General features: G+C 37.1%; 2 protein-coding genes across 2 annotated transcripts; both read right to left on the bottom strand.

Moving 5' to 3' along the window:
• Nucleotides 1–588: 588 nt before the first annotated feature.
• Nucleotides 589–9,213, bottom strand: LOC124630803 (netrin receptor UNC5B-like). Its single transcript, XM_047164814.1, has 13 exons — nucleotides 8,752–9,213; nucleotides 8,089–8,474; nucleotides 7,430–7,640; nucleotides 6,814–7,013; nucleotides 6,352–6,430; nucleotides 5,674–5,856; nucleotides 5,307–5,351; nucleotides 5,047–5,205; nucleotides 4,740–4,871; nucleotides 4,482–4,650; nucleotides 3,970–4,085; nucleotides 3,417–3,671; nucleotides 589–2,141 (listed from the first exon to the last, which is right to left on the bottom strand). The coding sequence occupies exons 1-13, from the start codon at nucleotides 8,831–8,833 to the stop codon at nucleotides 988–990; spliced, it is 3,171 nt and encodes a 1,056-aa protein (XP_047020770.1). The 5' UTR covers nucleotides 8,834–9,213; the 3' UTR covers nucleotides 589–987.
• Nucleotides 9,214–9,684: 471 nt separating this feature from the next.
• Nucleotides 9,685–20,176, bottom strand: LOC124630804 (antichymotrypsin-2-like). Its single transcript, XM_047164815.1, has 8 exons — nucleotides 19,894–20,176; nucleotides 19,351–19,494; nucleotides 18,259–18,462; nucleotides 14,297–14,395; nucleotides 13,865–13,996; nucleotides 12,915–13,127; nucleotides 12,329–12,470; nucleotides 9,685–9,847 (listed from the first exon to the last, which is right to left on the bottom strand). Exons 1-8 carry the CDS (start codon nucleotides 20,152–20,154, stop codon nucleotides 9,726–9,728), a joined length of 1,317 nt encoding a protein of 438 aa, XP_047020771.1. The 5' UTR covers nucleotides 20,155–20,176; the 3' UTR covers nucleotides 9,685–9,725.
• Between the last annotated feature and the right edge of the window lie 2 nt (nucleotides 20,177–20,178).

Raw genomic sequence — 20,178 nt, 5'->3', positions numbered from 1 at the left:
ACACTACAGTTATTGAATTCTTTTAAGAAATATATTTGAGCTACTGACCCATAACGTTCTTCATTTATTTTTACAGATACTAGCTGTTTCCGTGGATTCACCCGTATCCTGAGGGAGGTAGTCTAGAACCTCACTGAAGCAGAAGTTGGGAAAAGGCTAGGCTGATGATTAATTCAGACGTCATCTAGATATTCTAGATATTTCATTTCTTTTTAATTCGTGTTCTAACATTACAATGTAGTGTTATTAAAAGTTATCTGCTATATAACAGAACTGTTGTTTATATTTGGTATTGATTTTGTACAAACTTTTCTAATATTGAGTACGCTTGAAAGTTAGAACGAATACCTATTATTTCGATATAAAGGATTATTACATAAATAAAACAAAACATTTCAAAATGTTTACTTTAATTTCAAAATTTCAAATCACTACTTAATTTTCTTATCTAAACAATACAGTATCTATTTGGTTCATTAATATTTATTTATATATACAACTAATAATGTTTTTTAAACATACTCTTTAGTAAAATATTAAGCCTTTTCTAAGATAATCTCAATATTGATTAGAACGTACTATAGTGTTTGCTTATTAATTAAAATTGAAAGAAGTGTTGATTGGTCTAAAATAACTATATTCTCACTTTCAAGTAAAAATATCAAAGTGAATGAGAAGTCTTATAATTACACAGAAGAAAAACTAAGACTTGTTATAACAATACTAATGGTGGAAATAATTAAGCAGTCGTAATCATAATGGCGAACGTTGAGTTTGTATGGACATCAAAATAATAGAAAAATAACAATTATAATAAACACAAAGGAAGTGAAAATTAATTCAAAGAAATAACGATGACATAATTGGCAAAGTGGAAACAAGTTCAAATATTTTCTCAAAAGATTGACTCAATAAAGAGACTCCAAGAAAAATGTTTTCCTCTATTCAAACTCAACAATTGTTACACATTTCTTTATATTATTTTGTTCAGTTGGGAAAACAGCGCCTTTCAACAACTGTTGCACAATCAATCCTACCCATTTCCCTGAATATCCTCGACAAATTGACCAACATGTTCATGTCGTTATTCCTACACAACCATAAATTCAATATATTTTCTGTCGGAGAACAAGTATTGGAGAAATAATAATAGTAAGAGCAAACTTTTAGCTTCTCAGCCAACAATCGCCAGTCGTTGCTCTTCGCCGTCTGAGAGTCCAGCAGTTTGCACAGTATCACTCGGTCGGACTTGGTCAACACGTTCGTGCGGTAATTATTGTCAACACTAAAGTAGCTCCTAAAGCTGTGATTCTTATACACGAAGTCATACCTACCCTCCTTCTTAGTCAGTGACGAATAATTGAATGGGTTCTCTAATATATTAACAGTCTCTACGCTCGCACAACTGAATCTCTTACAGTTTATGTTAAAATTCAAGTCGTTAGTCTTAAAATTGAAATTGACAGAATTCGATTGCTTCTGCTTCTGGTAAGCAGACACATTAAGCTCTAAACAATTTATTGAGTCTGTCTGTTGCACTACAAATATACAGTGCATGGATCGTACAGTCATGTTCCAAACTTGGGAATACGGCAGCTCCTGGTATTTCCCCCCTGACTGTATTTTCCAACCGACACCTACATCCCTAATATTAATACATAAATCAGAACAATTTTCTTGAAAACAAATCGTTTTTGGATCACAAAGCAATGAGCATCCGGCCCTCTTTTCACTTTCGAAACATTCGTAGAAAGCGTAAGGTGTATCGTTAAACACATGGACTTTCAAGCTATAGTAACTGTCGTCCATTCTTTTAGATATAAACAGCGCTAGTTTGAGCAACTTGGCGTCTAGACCGCTGAAACTTCTCCCGACTAGAACAAAGTCGCTCAGAAATTCGCTCACTAGGTAAACTTTGGAAGGGTCGACTTGCGCGAACAGTGGGGTCCCGGGCGTTTCCTGGCCCAAAGTCAAAACTTTTCGCCACTCCCTCGAGTTGATTTCTTCGGGCCTTTGGAGGATGGATAGGAGCCAGCTGGTGTTCTTCAAGGCGGCACAATGCGGGAAGGATAAAACCACACCCTTGCAGAAGTGAAAGTTTTTGGGGCCGCACCGTATCACGGGGCTTAGTTGAGTTTCACCTGTTAAAGAAATGTGTATCTTTATGTATATTCTTACAGTAATGTCGTGTTTTATGGGGCCCTTAATATTAAAATGTATTATTAATGTTCGGACAATTGTTTTTTGCATAATTACAAAACCAAGATTGAATATGACATTGGTAATCCCAAGAATATGTTATAAGTTATAAGTCACTAATTCAACTATGTACATATTTCAAGGCAATCAATCGTGACCCGGCTCCGAAATAACACGGCCTGGTCTACACGAAGAAACTTATAGGTCGGACTATCTGACATTTGAGATTCAGGTCAGAACACGGCTCAATGTAATCCTATTTCTGAATAGCCAAGTTTAATATTGAGAATAAGTTTGTAAGTTTGTTGCGTTCACTTTGTTTGTTGCAGGTGTTGAAGAGTTGGAAAACTTTGCGATTTAATGTCTGCAGTTCATTGTTTTGCTCAAGGAAGTAAAAGTCCTTTTGTTTCCGTTTGGAGACTGCTAGTTTAATTTCGAAAAGTTTTATAATATTATTTATTTAATATACTTCTTACTTTTAAAATGGACTATAGTCAGTCGCCATTTGTTATGTCTAGGTACGTTATGACGCCTATATTTTACAATATTCTGTAGGCAAAGTGTGCGGTGCGGATGCTTCCCGCAAGCGGTTGCTCAAACTTAAAATGAATAGAAGTCTCTAAAATTTACTTTTAAAATCTGAGCCAACCAATTCAAACCAGATCCAAATCTGGCGATCCAATCTCGACTCCCAATCCAGGTCACTAGGCCTAAATCTAAATTGCATTTACCTTCTTGCATCAGAGGTCTATTCCAGTCGTCTGCGACCTCGATCAAGAATAACTTTATGCCCTTCTCCAGTTCTCCGTGGGGAAACAAACTAATCTTACACTTATGTATCAAGGTTCAGTGCTGATTACTTTGGAACTAAATTATGTATGTGTATATGTGTGTGTGAGGATGATGTTAAAGAGGCTATTCAGGATGTAATGGAGCATCCTATCACTATTGCGGTTTAACGCCAACCAATACGGCATTTTTATAATACCCAATGGCAGATCTTAAGAAGAGCAGATATAACCATAATGTAGATCCAATATGACAAGTCAAAAATATATAATATTTGCACGATTGAAGGTCGATATGACGCTACTGAAAATGCTGTGTGCGTGTCATATATTACCTTAGAAAGTTCAAGTAAACCGAAACACAACATGCATCTTCTAAAAGTTAGGCATTGAATTATACCATTTTTGTAGATTCAAATGGGAACTTACCTTCTTGCAGCAAAGGTCTATTCCAATCATCATCAGCAACTTCAATGGAGAACAACTCTTCGCCTTTATCTACTACTCCATCAGGTACAAACAAGCTAACTCCACACTTATTAAGATTCAGCCAATCACCGTCAGCGGTCACTATCTTCGAAGTAGCTACATCTATGTGCTTAGTGAAGTATTTTGAGTCTAACGATGCATTATTTTTGAGTGATGGTGACATTTCTACACTTTCATTGCCATACGACGAACCGGCTGCAAAGATTTTTTTAGGTTAGAATTAAGTTAATAATGGGAGTTGGATTTTTAAAGCTGATAGAAGCTAGAGGCTTGTGATTATGGATGTGAATGAGGTTTAAAAGTAATACAAAGAACATTAAATAGTATAAGAGAATAATTATTATAACGTGCTGTTTCACAATTAAATCAGGCCAGGTTTTTTTTAAAATTTCGCCAACACCATTTAAAAAAGTCAAGTAGGATATGAAGAAAACTGAAATTTTAACATTATTCCTCAATCTGGTGCCTCAACAAAATGCATAGAAGAACTCACAGCTCAAAAAGCAACTGGAGTCAGATCGGGCTGACTCGACACTGTCCTTGCAAGCGTAAATCCTTTCACTGCCATTCCGTTCGGTCCTTACCTCATGATCTATAGGCGTGATGTAGCTGCAAAATTAATTTTATATTTAAAAAACTTTTTTTAAACAAATTACATTTAATTGAAAAGATTTGTTTAATTTTTAAATTCTTAATCCTATATGTAAGGGGCTTTATAAAATTTAAATTCTACGAAATAGAACAGATGTGAATAGGTATTTATAGCAAAACCTGGTTCATCAAAAAATACCCGAACGGCCGAATACTGAAACGCCTCTCAGTTTTAAAGAGAGGCCAAACCTCATTCGATTTGTCTGAATTACGTAGGACTTTAAGTTCAGCAACGCTTGAGAATTTCTCGGTAAATCTGATAGACGTTATTAGCTCACTCATTACGACTCTTAGGACCAAAAGTAATATTTGGTCCTTCGATCAGTCTTACTTAACAATAAGCCTTGACATCACCTGTTAGCTAATTGCGGTACTTCATACAAATGTTCGTGCCGGGTGTTTGTAGACGTGCTCATATGTCTGTGTGTCCTCCGAGAATCAATAGTTTGGAACTCCTCGTGTATGGTCAGGTCCGGCTGATTCGTTAGAGTCCTCTTTATCACATTCCCAAAGTAATTTGAACCTAAAGAGTACAGGAATAAAGTTGAATATCTTAAATAAGGCACAATTTTTTGGATGATGATTAATAAATGGAAGAAAGTAGGTTATTACCTGAAGGTGGTTTGACATACGGCGAAGTATCATTCAGTCTAATCTTTATGTATTTAATTCCCAAAATGACGACGACCATGAATATTAGGAAGGCTATTGATAACGCAATAAATAACGGCCAGTATGATGATCCTGTCGACAAAAAAACTATTATCACAATCTTCGAAGATGTTCTAGAACTATATTTCTTACAATAACATCTTCGCACATAATAATATTCCACATGACAAGGACAATAAGGACAAATGTAAGAGCCAAAATTATCGTCATTCGTATAAAAATAAGTTAACAAACAAAAATGGCTCACCATCATTAATATCAGATTTAGAAGTCCTCACACAAAGTGGACATTGTGCAACTTGGTAGTCTATTCCACGACATGCATTTAAAGTGAGACACCTCCTCCGTCTAGTTCGAAGGCAATCCAAGTCACATCTCGACCACTCAGACCATTGGGACCAGCGACCTGGGACAAATGGAAGGCTTACATTTGGGAGCGAAGGACCAATAGAGCAAGTAAAATCTGGTCCTCGATTTCGAGGAATATTGAAATGAATGCATTATTACCTAGTATTATATCTGGTGATTCGTCCGCCAATTCGTCTAGTTCATCTGTTGGAAAAACATAATAAAACCTTAAATATAATTCTGGACATTTTTAATCTATTATGGAAACAAATTAAGTTACGAAAGTGTTTTCATAATGTTAATTTATATCTTTACTATTATCACCAATTTTTTTTTTTGTTTTTACGTTGGGCTCCAAAGCTGCTGACCCGATTTGAAAAATCCTTCCAGTGTCGGGAAGCTACACTACCTCCGGATAACATACGCTATATTTTGTCCAGGTGGGGAAAGTCGTTTACACGGTATGCGTGTGAAACTGCTGGAAATAGCTAGTAAGTTAATGCATCAGAATATTTTCCGTACTTACCTATATCACAGTCCACACAATCTTGCGTCTTCTGCAAGTTAGGCCCCATACACGGTTGTCCCCCATTTAGCGGTCTTGGTGCCGTGCAAGTTCGTTCCCTCTTCCTCCCCGTATGACCTTGCCTCGCTTGATCCTCGCAGAAGCACTCGGTCCACGCTGACCAGGCGCTCCAACCACCGTTGACTGGTGAAAGAACTTTAATATCGTCATCAAGAACACATAATGTGCTATCAACCCTATTTAACTATAAATGACTGCATAAGGCGTCCAATTGCTAACTTCGGAGAGTCAAAAGTTATTTCAAAAAAGGTGTATGTACTAATGAGGTACGAGCGATCATTACCATGCTTAAGCGAGCTTTTATTCTGTTGTCAATCAGAAGCTATAGATTTACAATGAAAAGGAAACGTAGTTAAATAATAACGAATTATTTGGGAGGACGAATCAATTAGTACCTAATTAAAATTAAAATATATTCCTCCCCTGATAAGTAAATGCTTGTTACACAAGTACGCATATTGCTAACCACACACACACAAGGAAAACTCACAATTTAAATATCATTCACGCAAACGGTGTCTTGTAACAATAATTTCAGCAGAAACGAGGGAGAGACGAGAAAACAAAATTGCTTCAAGTTTATTTGAAAAGCGACTGGGAGTTGGAATTTTAACGTACCGAAAACTGTCAGCAGGGCTGGTTCGGATATCCTTTTCCCGGCTAAATTTTCAGCGACACATGTGTAGTTCGCCATGTCCTGAAAATTGTTTCACAATTGAAATCTGTCCGTGACTGCGTCCGTAGAATTCGTTTCTTTATTTAGTTACTCGTAGTAGGAAATAAAAAGAATTCTACGAGTTTCAAAATATTTTGTGTTCAACATGCATGCATAATAGTGAAAACTTAGTTTTACTAAATTCATTAACTGTTATTGGACCAAAATTACTCAAGCAATGATTATGAGACATTTGCATCATATTTTTAATGATAATTCAAAATCCTACAATTTTAACGTAGCCAAAAAGTTCGAACGTAGACTCTTTTCTTATTTTAGTCCGGAACAGACCCGGAATAATTTCTTTAAATATATTTAAAAAATCTTTTAGTGTATTTAATAAATGTATTTGTCTTCGAACTTACAAGTAAAGTAGCCTGTTTAATAAGCAGATCTCCTTCCTTAGACACCTGTACATTATCATCAACGACGATTGGAGCTCCATTCTTCAACCAGTATATTTGTACGAAAGGGGCGGCCGGGGGCGGCTCGCATCGGAACGTGACAGATGTGTATTGTTTGACTAACTGAGATTGGGGGGCCACGGAGAACTGTTTCTTTATGTCTAGAAGCAGTTTTTAATTGGTTAGGTTACAGTTAAGTATGCCTTAATTCGTTAAACCATCGGTAAAGTTTATAAGTATGGGAATTGTCCAAGCTGTTTTTAACCAAGTATTTTAATGTGCCGAAGATTTTCGCGCATCTGAATAATTAGATGCATGATAAATAGGTACAAGTGACACTGAAGTCCATTTCATAATTCTTGTTCATTAACGGATACTTCTGCGATGTCCTCAGATCAGAGTGTTGTCAATGACTGACATTGACGATAATAGGTCTGGGTTTACAAATATGCTCAGCAAACAATTTTTTTTCTGTTTACTGCACATCAATTTAAACATTATAATATCAAAATATAATCTTATAGATAGATCTTTCGTGCAATTTACCTACAACTTAACATAAATATTTTTAACTTACAAGCCAACTCAATAGTAGCAGGCTGGCTGCGTATATGTCCCAGGCTGGTCCAAGCAAAACATGAGCATTGGTACTTGTCACTTCCGAAGTACTCTTCGACATTCTCCCTCGTGACTTTACACTCGCCCTCAATGATTCTCACGCCAGTTTGAGGGTCCACAAATTCGAAATTAAGAGCCTGCGTTTGTACTCCATTGCATTTGAAAAATACCTTTGGGTTTTAGAGAAAGTGGTGTTAGTTATTTGCGAAGTTTAATTTGAAGTTTAAAATGGAACTAATCGTAGTGAGTCTGATATGCTTATTAATCGCCTTTATTAGCTTTCATTGATTTTCTGTTGTTTTTGAAAGAAAGGATAAAGGCTGTGTGATTTCATCATTTTATTTATTAGTTATATTAGCACTTTCATTTTTAATCAGTGAAAATTATTTTGATCATCAGTCTAAATATCTTGTATTTTATTATAAGCTGATCTTTTATAATTTCAGATGTTCAAATTCATGACAAAGTTATTAAGATGCAAATTGGAACAATACCTACAACACAACCCTTTCTATCGCATAAAATAGAATATTCATAATTAACAAATTGAAAGTAAGTCTTCGAACTACATAGTAGCTTTTATAAATAGTAAAACTATACTAGAATTTGATTACTTACTTTTAAAGCATTAGCAGCCCGACATTTCAGAGTAGCCGGCTTATTTTTAACAACATACGTGTTTTCAGGCTCCAAAAGAAAAATTGGCAGATTGTCTTTGGCCGTGTGCAAAGGTATCTTATCATCTACAGAAGATACATCATGAACATCGCTTCGTACTGTTGCTGTGTCTGGGGAATCTTTATAATTTGCTTCTTTACCATCATAATCATAGTCTAAATAAGTACTTTCGTCTTCTTCCTCATCTTCCTCAATATCCTCGTGGTTGGTAAACACGGGAGGTAAAAAATAATCTCGTTCGTCTTTTGTTTGGTGGCTGACTAAAAAGTCTAGAGGTTTGTCGTTTTTGAGGTCCGTATTTATATCATCTGTTCGACGGTGAGAATCTATAATGGAAAGTTTGGTGGTAGTATTTCTGCTGTGTTATTGTTTCGCTTTTAAGTGACTTTAAAATTGTTTCAAAACAATATTTAACTTTAGTATATAAAAGCTTCTCACGAAGTCTGAATTGATGCATTAACAACATCACTGAATCATTAATTACACACAATAACACTGATCTAAACTATGGTCATTGTGGTATTTTATAATTAAAGTCAGTTAAAAACAAATATTACATCCATAATGTGAGCTAGAATCAAAATTATTTAAGATACCACTTACTTTTGACCGTGTTTTGTCCTCCCACATAAAAAGCCAATTGCAATTGTGTTATAATCAGGCAAATCCAAAAATTCACTTCCATTTATAAATTTATTAACTTTCCAATTATTTAAAAAAACAACCGAAGTATCGCGAACATCGTGTTCCATGCTTTATAAGTTTTACATAAGTAATAATTTTACTGCACTTTTTTCAAAATATTTTCAAAACACAATCCATGTCACTGTTTATCACTATAGTTTCTTTGATTTGTAATAAATCACTTCACAATATTTTTTAAGGAACTGATTCATTAAAATCGTAAAAGTTTACGATTTTGGCCGGACGCTTGCGTAGGTGTGAGCGTGAAGAGAAATGGCATACTACTGGTATTTAGGGGTTGAATGGAAACGGTTCGTACCCTTAATAATTGCACTGCGCATGTGTAGAACTTTTAAGAGTTTTCATAGAACTTACGATGTTTTTAGTTATAGTGGTAAAACTTCCATTTTGTTTAATTTGCGTAGTGATTTTCTGTCATTTTTTTGACATTTTTGAAATATGTGATGCGATTGACCTACTGCTACTCTACTTGGGTTCGTACATTAAACTCAAACGAATTTTGGAAGAATAATAGAATTTATTGCAAAATGGTTTTCGTTATATACTCCAATATGAATGCCTACGAATGGTCTATTGTCATTGTCAATCTATGTATTAGTCCTGCAGGTGCCTACCTAATTATTTCAGAGCCAAGAAAAAGCAGCCTTAATAAGTATGCATGTAATCTGCATCCTGTAACTACATACTTCATAGGTACTGTAGTTATATATTAGAAAGCATTAATTATGCTTTAGTTTCTTTCACTTTCGTCCTCATAGAAAGTACCTATGTAAAAGTAGGATTATAACAACACTTGCGGTTGATAGGAGCAGAAGGTGTTAAAAATAAGTATTTACACAGTTTTAAAGTTTATTTATTTCAAATTTACTTACTTATCCGGAAAATGTTCCAGCAAATAATTGCTCTTGAACAAATGATATGTAGAACAGAAAAGGCCGACTAGCGTCAAAAATAACCATATTCAATATTCCTTTAACGGGTTTCAACACCGCCCCTGCAAGCATAAATACGTCATTTAGGTACGTACATAAAGCAATGTATCCACACTAACATGTATAATAAAGAGGATTTTTTTCTTTCATTTGTAAAGGCTCCGAAACGACTGAACCAATTTCAAAGATTCTTTCACTCTTTCTCAATATATGTACGTCACTCTTTCTCAATATAGGGCATATTTTTTCCGGGTACGGGAAGAAGTTCCCTCAGTGGGTAAAACCGCGGTTTAACAACTGGTTATTAATATAATTGTTTATTAATCTATTCAGGCATGTATTTTTATTTATTAAAATTTTATGAAAAATAACTCATCCATATCTACTATTTAGGTACTGATATATTTACCTAACTATTGTAATTTTGTAAAAAGTTTTTTGTATCAGGGTGAAAATTAAAACACCCTATTAGGTATAATATCATTTTTTAATTAACAACAGAACACGTTTAGAAAAATCTACAGTTGAAACCACTGATATATCATATTATACGTTACACATAAGTATATTTATTTGTATTTCAAACGCACTTACTATCCCGAAAAAACTCCGGCAAATAACTGTTCTTGGACCATAGTTATGTAGAATATGAACGGACGATTAGCATGAAAAATCTGCATATTTAGCATACTAGGACTTATTTTCTGTACTTGCACTGCTGCAAACATAAATAGGTACAGTCAACTTCAGGTCAGTGGTAACAGTTTTATAGGAAAATCGTACTTACTACTATTGAGTTAAGGTGCATGACAGTTACCACTACTGTGCAGTTTGCTGTACAGAAACTAGCTGTTTTTCCGCGGTTTCACCTGCGAATTTTTACCGTAACGGGACAAAATATTGCCATTTTTTTAATTTATCCTGTAGTTTCGGATCCTTTAATGTACAAAGAAACAAAAAAAATCCTTTTATTATACTGGTGCAGCTATTTTATTTACGTACGCGTACCATGAGAACAATTTAACGCACCTCAATAAAAAAAAAAACGTGCTCTATAAATGGGCAATAGATATAAATCACTTCTGCGCAGATGTAAGTCAGAGCTCAAGATTCGTGCCGATAACTATACAGCGTTTTCACACTGGCGGATTTTCGGAGCGGAATTTGTGTGCGATCTCGCTCGGCAATGACGCGGTTTTTTTTTCTTTTGATCATATTACTATCATTCCTGACGTTATTCATTTCATCATTTTGCATATATTGTTACTGGATTACGATGGCTGAAACCCCTTCCTGAAGGAACTACTTCTCGCACCCAATAACAACTAGCATGAGTATAACATATACCTATTACTGCAGTTTCATCAAAATCTGTTCAGCTGTTTCGGCGTGACAAGAAACAAGGAGAACAGGGAAGAAAACGTTTTCTTCCGTGATAAGAAAATTGTGACTATAATTGTCTTCCTCATATTGAAGCGTGAGTGGGGATATAAAGCATCAAAAATATGTAGGCATAGGTATCGTTTCAAATTTCACTTACTATCCCGAAAAGACGCCAGCAAACAATTGCTCTTGTACGAAGGTTATGTAGAACAAGAACGGTCGATTAGCATCGAATATAGGCAGGTTCAGAATAGCACTTGTAAACACTACTTCTACTTCTGCAAGGACAAACCAACCACCCACCGGTACAAAAAATTACGTTTAAAACCAAGCAGCCTTAGGTAATAAGACTATTCAATGAACAGAGAGCCTTATGCACCTTATGATTGAAAAGACCAATTTTTTTTACTTATAAGTGGTTTGCTCATTAATTTCCTAACAAACATCAGCTATTTATCTGTAACTGCCTCGTTGGTCTAGCTGTCGCAAGTGCGGCTGCTGAGCACGAGGTCTCGGGTTCGATTCCCGAGTCGGGCCAAAATCGCTTTGTGGGTTTTAGAAGACGCCCGAAGCCCAGAGCCTGGAAGCTGGTGATTGATACACCCGTGCATCGGAGAGCACGTAAATGTCGGTCCTGCGCCTGATCTCTCTCCGGTCGTGTCGGATTACCGTCCCATCGGGCTATGAAAGTTAGAAATAGTGAGTGCACCTGTGTCTGCGCAAATGCTCGTACACTATAATATGTCCTGCGTAGTTGGCTATGAGGCGATAATCGGCTAGGAGGACATCATTTATCTGTTATTTCGACCGTATTTATTGCGTACTGTAACATCAATAACGATGGTTACTAAATCGTCAAACAATGTTAACCTTTCCATATTTTGACGTCAGATTACTTGCTTCGAATACCCCACTTTATCTTCTGATTTTGTGTCCACATTTCATATGACATCACCATACTTACATAAATCATTTAGGTACCAGCTTTAATCTGCATACTGCAGACTAAACTGTCGGCAGATATTTGGTAATAGTGTAGGGTGGATTTCTGTGCAAACTACGATTGACTCCAAACTAATTTATGAGCCAGAACAAGCTAGGGCCGACTAAAAGTCTGAAGCAATCCCTGCCGAGACTGATAAATAGAAAGCTTGACTTACCAGTGGCCGCAGCTGCTTCCGTTCCTCTCTCATTAACTTCAATCACAGCTTTATGTATTGCTTTAGACACATAGATTGTTTCATCATCAACAATGCCAGTCAAATCGGATTTACTTCTATCGGTCATAGATCGCAGACCAATCTGAAAATTAGATAAAAACCGCATCGAATATAATTCTTACGTTTATGTGCTGTGGTGCCACAGAAAGATACTAAGAATGAAGGACACAAATAGCTGTGGAGGTTATTAAATAAGCAGCAGAATGCTTGCCACCCCCCTTATTCTCCGAAATACATATACATATCTAGAAATTTGCTACCGGTTGCCTTTAGTTGCTACCAACTGCTAACCTCGTGGGTTTGAAAATAATCTTCTGCTCAATTCAGTGTGAAGAAAAGCATGCTACCTTCCAGTAATTCATTGTGATCTACATAGATTATAAGGATGACAAGATATTAATAAATTGTTTTTAAGTGTTTTACTTAGTAGGTAGGTACCCTTCCTCTCAATACACAGAAAAATGGGTATTACCACCAGGATTTTAGGTAAAATATTTATTTTCTTGATCATTCTTATCTGGCTTACCTTTCTGTATAATTCACGTAAATCGAATTCAGACTCTATTTTGAATTTTGGCATCGTTAGTAACACATCAGTTGATTTCATTCGATCCAATGCCTCGTTCAGTAGCTCTGGTGCCAGTTTCAAGGCTCGTAAGAGTACTGGCAGACCATCGTTGCTGTACGGAAGAACTATGACCATGGAGCAATAATCGCCTTTGTAAGGAATTTCTATGACCTGAAAAATAGGACTCAAAATAGAAAAGCAGTTTTGCTTGTCTTCGTTTGCATGGGGCCAATTAGAGATAACAAAAATGTGTTATAAATTGATACTGAAGGTGGGAAGCTTATTTACTTACTCATTATGTACTTATATAAAAATACTAGCCGTTTTACCGCTGTTCCACCCGCGCCCCGTGGGAACTTCTGACCGTACCCAGATAAAATATTACTCGAGAAGAGAGTAGCTTTCTAACAGTGAAAGAATTTTTAAATCGGCCCTGTGGATTCGGATCTTTTAGGCCTCGACCTCGAATTTTGCGGGCAGCGGGGCGGCAGCGGCGGCGGCGCGGGAGCGGCAGGATCTTAAGCGTATAATCAAATGGACCGGCCCTCGAATACAGCGGCGCGGGAGCGGGCAACGAGCGGTGCACTCGGTGACCGCCCGCGCCGCCCCGCTGCCCGCAAAATTCGAGGCAGAGGCCTTAGGGTACAATCAAACAAACAACAAATTGTTTTCTCTCCAAACAGTCAACTTCAGGTCAGTGGTAACAGTTTTATAGGAAAATCGTACTTATTACTATTAAGTTAAGGTGCATGACGGTTACTGTCCCTCTCTCATTAACTTCAATCACAGCTTTATGTATTGCTTTAAAAACACATAGATTGTTTCATCATCAACAATGCCAGTCAAATCGGATGTGCAGTCTACCGTACTTATAGATATAAAATTAATATTTTAATAATAGGTATTACCTGGGCATTCAAAGTGTCAGATTTATAATAGTTGTACGTTCCTTCACGCGACATCTTTGGCATTCGACGCACCCCAGTGGGAGTATGGAAATCGCCCGTAAAAGTGTTAGGAAATGGATTACTCCAAGCACCCTAAAACATTATATTTTAGTATAAACCTTTACGGACAAATAGAAGACATGTATGCTGGTGAGTTTATTGCACCACTTCTTCTTCTCAGCAAAAACGCATAGGAAGTGGTGAAGGGTGGGCGTTCAGGGAGCTGACTTTTGTTCACACTGACATTCAAAAAGCGCTGTTTTGTACGCAAGTTTGAATAAATGATTTTGAGTTTTTTTTTCTTTTGTAACTCCTTTCTTTAACAAACGAAAATGTATATTTATGTCAATCCTTAAAATACGAATTCCAAGAACAAGATACATAGTTACTTACTGCAAAATAAACAGCGTTGACCAAGACCATTGATGTGTCTTCCGTAATATCATTTTCACTGAGCAGTTTCGTTATTTTATTCTTAGTCTTTTCGGCCACCTGATTTAAAAACATCGTGATCAACTACTTAATGAATACTTTTTTCAACAATACGGAGGGTGAAGAATACAGGGGTGGTTAGGGTAATGGAATCTACTGAACTAAACTATTTACTTTAAAAGTGTTTTAATTAAACTGTTTTCATAGTAAACAGTTGTTTCCTTTTAACCGACTTCGTAAAAGAGTTTTCAATTCGGTTGTTTTTATTTATAAACTAGCTGTTGCCCGCGACTTCGTCTGCGTGGGCAATTTGGAATTGTCAAAATACTACTTATGCCGTAGCGTAGGTGTATTCTTTTACATAACAATATAATTAGGATTACCACTTAGCAGCAGCACGGGTTGATCAATCAAGGTGGTGTCGACGGTGTGTGACTATTTATCTAAACAAAAGAAGTAAAGTTTGTGACGTTGAGGAAATCTCTGGATCTAGTCAACCGATTTGGAAAATTATTACGTAATTCTCACATAAAACAAAGGTCTGACAAAGTTGTCATTTGTACATTTTCTACAGCAGCTGCGACAAATCAGGAGCCAGAAAGTCTGTCAAACAGTTTTACTTACCACGGATAACGCGGTGTCTAGTTCACTGGGTTGAAGAGATCAGATAGGCACTCCAAGTAAACATTGGTACTCAAAAAGATTCGGTTTGACTGGAAGCCAACACCCACACAATTGAGGAATAGCTGGGTGGTTGATGACTGAGTCATCAGGCAAGCGCATAGTTTCACTACTTGTATTTTGGGGATTTTCTGTGCACTCACTCACTATGTTATGTTGGAATTCCACCGAAATGTTTGCATTAGTTCACGATCAGGTAAAGTATACGTCCGAGAGAGTAAGTCCAATTCGTGTGTTGGCACTTGAAGCCTGCAGTTCTTCCAAGATTTTCAAAATGTACGCTCGCAATTTGTCATTTCTTGGTGGAGCCAGCAGATCAGAAGAAACATAAGTGCTGTGTATACTGTGCGTCACTACTGCACAACGGTAAAATTTCGTCTTTATAAATAGCACAAACGTTCGCTCTCTTGCGGAGGACGTTTAAATACCATATTATGTGTCACACGTAGGTAAACAGGACAACAGTATATTATCATCGAACCGCTTTCAAAGATCTGATGAGCGAACAGACCAGAACCAGAAGAAAAAAAAAGACACATATATTTGCAAACAAATTGAAAAAACTTCTCCTAAGCAAATGCTACTATAGCGTCAAAGAATACCTTGACGATAAAAAGATAGTCGAATGAATAACTTGTGTTTTCCTAATCTACTATTGCATCTACTACTGTAATTAGACTTTCTAGCCTTCTTTTGCTGTACCCTAACAGGGTCCATAATATGTACCTAGCTTTAAGCCCCTTGTAACATCTTTATAACTTTATGGTATGCAAATAAATATGATTATGAATATGAACTGACTTGATCGCCTCGAGAAAATCAGAGCTCTATGAAGCGATCATTCGCTTTGATTCCTACTGCTATTGTGGTTTTTGAAAATGTATTCAATTAACCAACGATGAATATAATTCTTAGCCAGCCGACTCTTTTGACTTCTCGAAAATCATAACGATGGTTTTTGTGCAATGCACAAACGGAAATTCGATATACTACACATTCGATATTCACACTTCTACAGAATTGATATTAAAAGGTTTGACAACGGGCTATAGTAGCGTAGTTAAACTAACTGAAACAATTTTAGTGATCCTTCAATAAAGTTAGAGAAGCGGGTGTGCATGATGAACATTAAGAGTTGGTAAATACGTGATGATGATGACCTAATTCATTACTATTCTAATTTGTTCATGTACCACAAAACTCAAGTTAAGGTGGAGAAAAGGATTACCAAGCTCCCAAAGGCCTGGGCATTTGAAACACGTTGCATGGCATCCTGGAAAGTTACGTAATTCTCAGCCATCAGTTTGAGCAGTGTGAGGGAGTGTCAGGCTTTGGCCCTAGTGGGCCTCACAGGGGTTTGCTGAATCTCCTCGAGGGGCGCGTGAAATAACGGGTCTCCCAGAAGCCAGAAGGTCGATGACCCACTCAAAACTAATCGCTCACGCCTACGGTGGCCGGGAGTCGTCTCTCGACATCCGGCTTTCGTGGTGTCTTACCGCAGTGGCTGGAATGAGAGTTGGGAATTTTCAGTCGCTCCGCCGCCTCATTCTTTGTCATCCCATTTCTTCTCGCTCCAGATCATGGTTTAAACCGGGGCCGGGTGCGATAGGTCGCACAGTCCGCACAGTGGTGAGATCCGGGCGCCACCTCCATGAGATCAGAGTTGCGAATGTATGTTTGCAAAAACTAATAGAACATTTAGCAAAAACACGTTTGATAGTAATTCTGTCTTAGTAACTGAATAATATAAATGATATAAACGTAGCTATATAAAAGATGTTTTTTAGACTCAGTCCGTGGGTCTGACTGTGACTGTTCGTAATTGTAAACGGTGTATTTGTGATATAATTCTTAGCTCGATGATTTGTGATCAGGAGTTGAAAGCAAGTATGTCTCTGGCCTGCGACGCGTAATTTGTACGTTTTCAGAACGAACGAACTCTTGTCTTCTGTTGACATCTTGTTGACGTATTGTGACAGGTAGTTATTCCCATTGATGTTAATTTTAGAAGTGACACAATGTTTTCGGTCGTATTTTGCCTACATTCTTTATTACTCAAAAAGTATATTAATAAGGACCTTCTATTTATATGTAAGTGAATTCAAAATAATATAATATATTAAAACCAGGAACTTATTTTTAAGGATGTTTGAATATTAATTACAATGTTTTTTTTATAATAATAAAATCTTAGACTCGCAATGCACTTTCAGTGTGATGCATGTTTGTTATTGGATGAAATGAATGGATATTCATGTTTATGAGAGGTATAGCTTATATTATGTCAGAACAACATATGTAGACTTTTTAAGAATGTGGGGAAGTTCATAATTTCTTCGGGACGTGGGTACCGCTTCCCATGGGAACTACTGCCCGCACCGGGATAAAATATACCCTATGTTACTCGCAGATAATGTAGCTTTCTAATGGTAAAAGAATTATAAAAATGTCCCTGATGATGCGCTGATATTTCTTGTAGTGTTTTTATAGTAGCAAAATACACAAGTTGTCATATATTTTTTTCTTGAAAGTAAGAACATACCATGACAAAGTGAAGTCTGTTTTCATTGATATTTTACCTACTACCAGTTTTATGGCACATCTGTTTCTGCATGATTTTCTTCATCTATAATTTTAGGATATCATTTCTTTAAATTCAGTTTTTTGCTCAAGTTACTTATAAAAGCGTTATTTTCTATGTAAAGATAGATAATAGGCCGATAAACTTACAAAGTTCAACATTCAAATATGTGTCATTATTGCACCCGCTGTTGCAGAAACGTTAACAGAAATTATCGTTCATTGCTCATCCCCCGTAGGTGATAGCGTGATAATATATATCCTATATGTTGAACAGGCTCCCAGGTAATATTCATGCAAAATTTGATTTAAATCTATGCAGTACTTTTCGAGTTCAGTGAGACCAAACATACAGACAAACAGACAAACAGACAAACAGACAAAAATTCTAAAAACTATATATTTGGGTTCAGAATCGATAATAGATCACCCCCCAAGTATTCTTTTTAAAAAATATTCAATGTACAGTTTTGACTTTCCTATCATTTTATTATATGTATAGAAGAAATACTGACGTTTATGTTGTCAGTGCACTTGGGGTTGAGTCAATTAATTCATTGCCGAATAATAAAGATTGAGTAGTTCAACTCCAAGAGCGAAAAAAATATTCTCTATCTCGAAATAATCAACCAACGAAAAAGCTAGTTTTCTTTAATCCTTACCCACTTGTTTATATCTCTCGCAGTACGCGACGGATCTGACCGATCTATTTTCCTGCAAGAAGACTTGAATATCTTCTTCGTTCTTTTCATGAATTTCTTATTGATGTCGGCTTTTGATGAAACGTATATTCTGCTCGCTACGTCTAGCGTCACTCCTGGCAGATACTCCATATTGGTTATTAGAAGACGGAATGCTGTTGATATCTGTTCGAAAGAACGTTATAATGAAGAAATGCGTGACTCTGTTGCTATTGGAATAGGTATACTACGTCTGGTTCGTGGTTAAGTGACCTGGGCCTCCTCAGTGCCAAGAAAAGCAAGATTAGCTGACCTGATAGTTCTTTATGGATGCTTACTCGTCATACCATTATCTGATTTCTGAAGGCGTGCTTTCTCAGAATCGCTCAACAGCCCTGAGACAGCTGTTCAACCTTAATAAACAACCATAAATTCAAAGTGTTCAAAAAGTCGTGGTGGCCTAGTGGGTAAAGGACCAATCTCTCAAGTATGAGGGCGCGGGTTCGATCCCAGGTCAGGCAAGTACCAATGCAACTTTTCTAAGTCTGTATGTACTTTCTAAGTATATCTCAGACACCATTGGCTGTGTTTCGGATGGCACGTTAAACTGTAGGTCCCGGCTGTCATTGAACATCCTTGGCAGTCGTTACGGGTAGTCAGAAGCCAGTAAGTCTGACACCAGTCTAACCAAGGGGTATCGGGTTGCCCGGGTAACTGGGTTGAGGAGGTCAGATAGGCAGTCGCTTCTTGTAAAGCACTGGTACTCAGCTGAATCCGGTTAGACTGGAAGCCGACCCCGACATGATTGGGAAAAAGGCTCGGAGGAGGAAATTCAAAGTGTTGCCACGAGGGGATCTTATCTAACCCGAAACCGCTGTCTCGTTAGCTATTGCGAACTGACTATTCCTACCAAGAAGTTCCACACTTCCTATTAAAAGGAACCGATCCGAATTCATCCATTTGTCAAAATTTCTCTTGAATCACTCCTCTATATGAATATGAATAGCATTAAATATCCCAATTTTCTCCAAAGAAAACGTAGTTTTATGTATGTGTAAGAATGAGGATAATCACCTGCTTACGTTCAGTAAGACCCAAAGCCGACAATAGTTCTTTTTCTGTTGTCTTCTTCGCTCCTAATACTAATTTGCCGAGAGGCATCATCGCAGATATTGGAGAACATATCATATTCCTCCCGTGGTTATCCAACGCTGCTTGCTAGAAATTGAAATCAATAGTTTAATTTAATTTAACGTATGTTCTCGCCAAAATTGATGGCGGCTTGCATAGATACTGAAATTAGTTATCCTGTAGGTAGGGCACGCCACCATAGTGGCGGTAAGTCCCTTCTTTGAGCAGTGGCTCGGGAGGAGTCACGGCGCCCTCACGTACCGTATGACGCAGGTCCTCACCGGACACGATTATATCGGGAGGTACCTGCATCGAATCGGTCCTCAGGTGGCGCCCGGGTGTCATCACTGTGCGGACATCCCCGAGGACACGGTGGACCACACAGTACACACCACAATCACCTGACCACAACCAGCCATGCTTTTCGTATGTTATAATATCCTGATGATTAATTAATGATGAATTAGAAATCTACCGAAGTCATACCAAAGCAAACTCCCTCCTCAAACTGCCTCTCATTTCGAAGAAGGAATCATGCCCAGACGACGGCGGCGGTTCTTCTTCACTGGTTGATAGATGTTTCTTTGCTTCATCGTACTCCCTATACTCTGAACTTCCTATAGATCCCCTCTGTTTATGTTTCTTTGCCGACACTAAAAAGCTTATGTAAATGACTGTAAAAAAAATAATTACAAATGAAAAATAAAAATCGAAACATATCCAGCCACCTAGTAACCACGTAATCATATTTTTTTTAACTGGGAAATTAAA

Source organism: Helicoverpa zea, chromosome 5 (assembly GCF_022581195.2).
Source record: "Helicoverpa zea isolate HzStark_Cry1AcR chromosome 5, ilHelZeax1.1, whole genome shotgun sequence".
Classification (NCBI taxonomy): domain Eukaryota; kingdom Metazoa; phylum Arthropoda; class Insecta; order Lepidoptera; family Noctuidae; genus Helicoverpa; species Helicoverpa zea.
The sequence above is the reverse complement of the archived record's forward strand: the minus strand, read 5'-3'. Positions and strand labels throughout refer to the sequence as shown.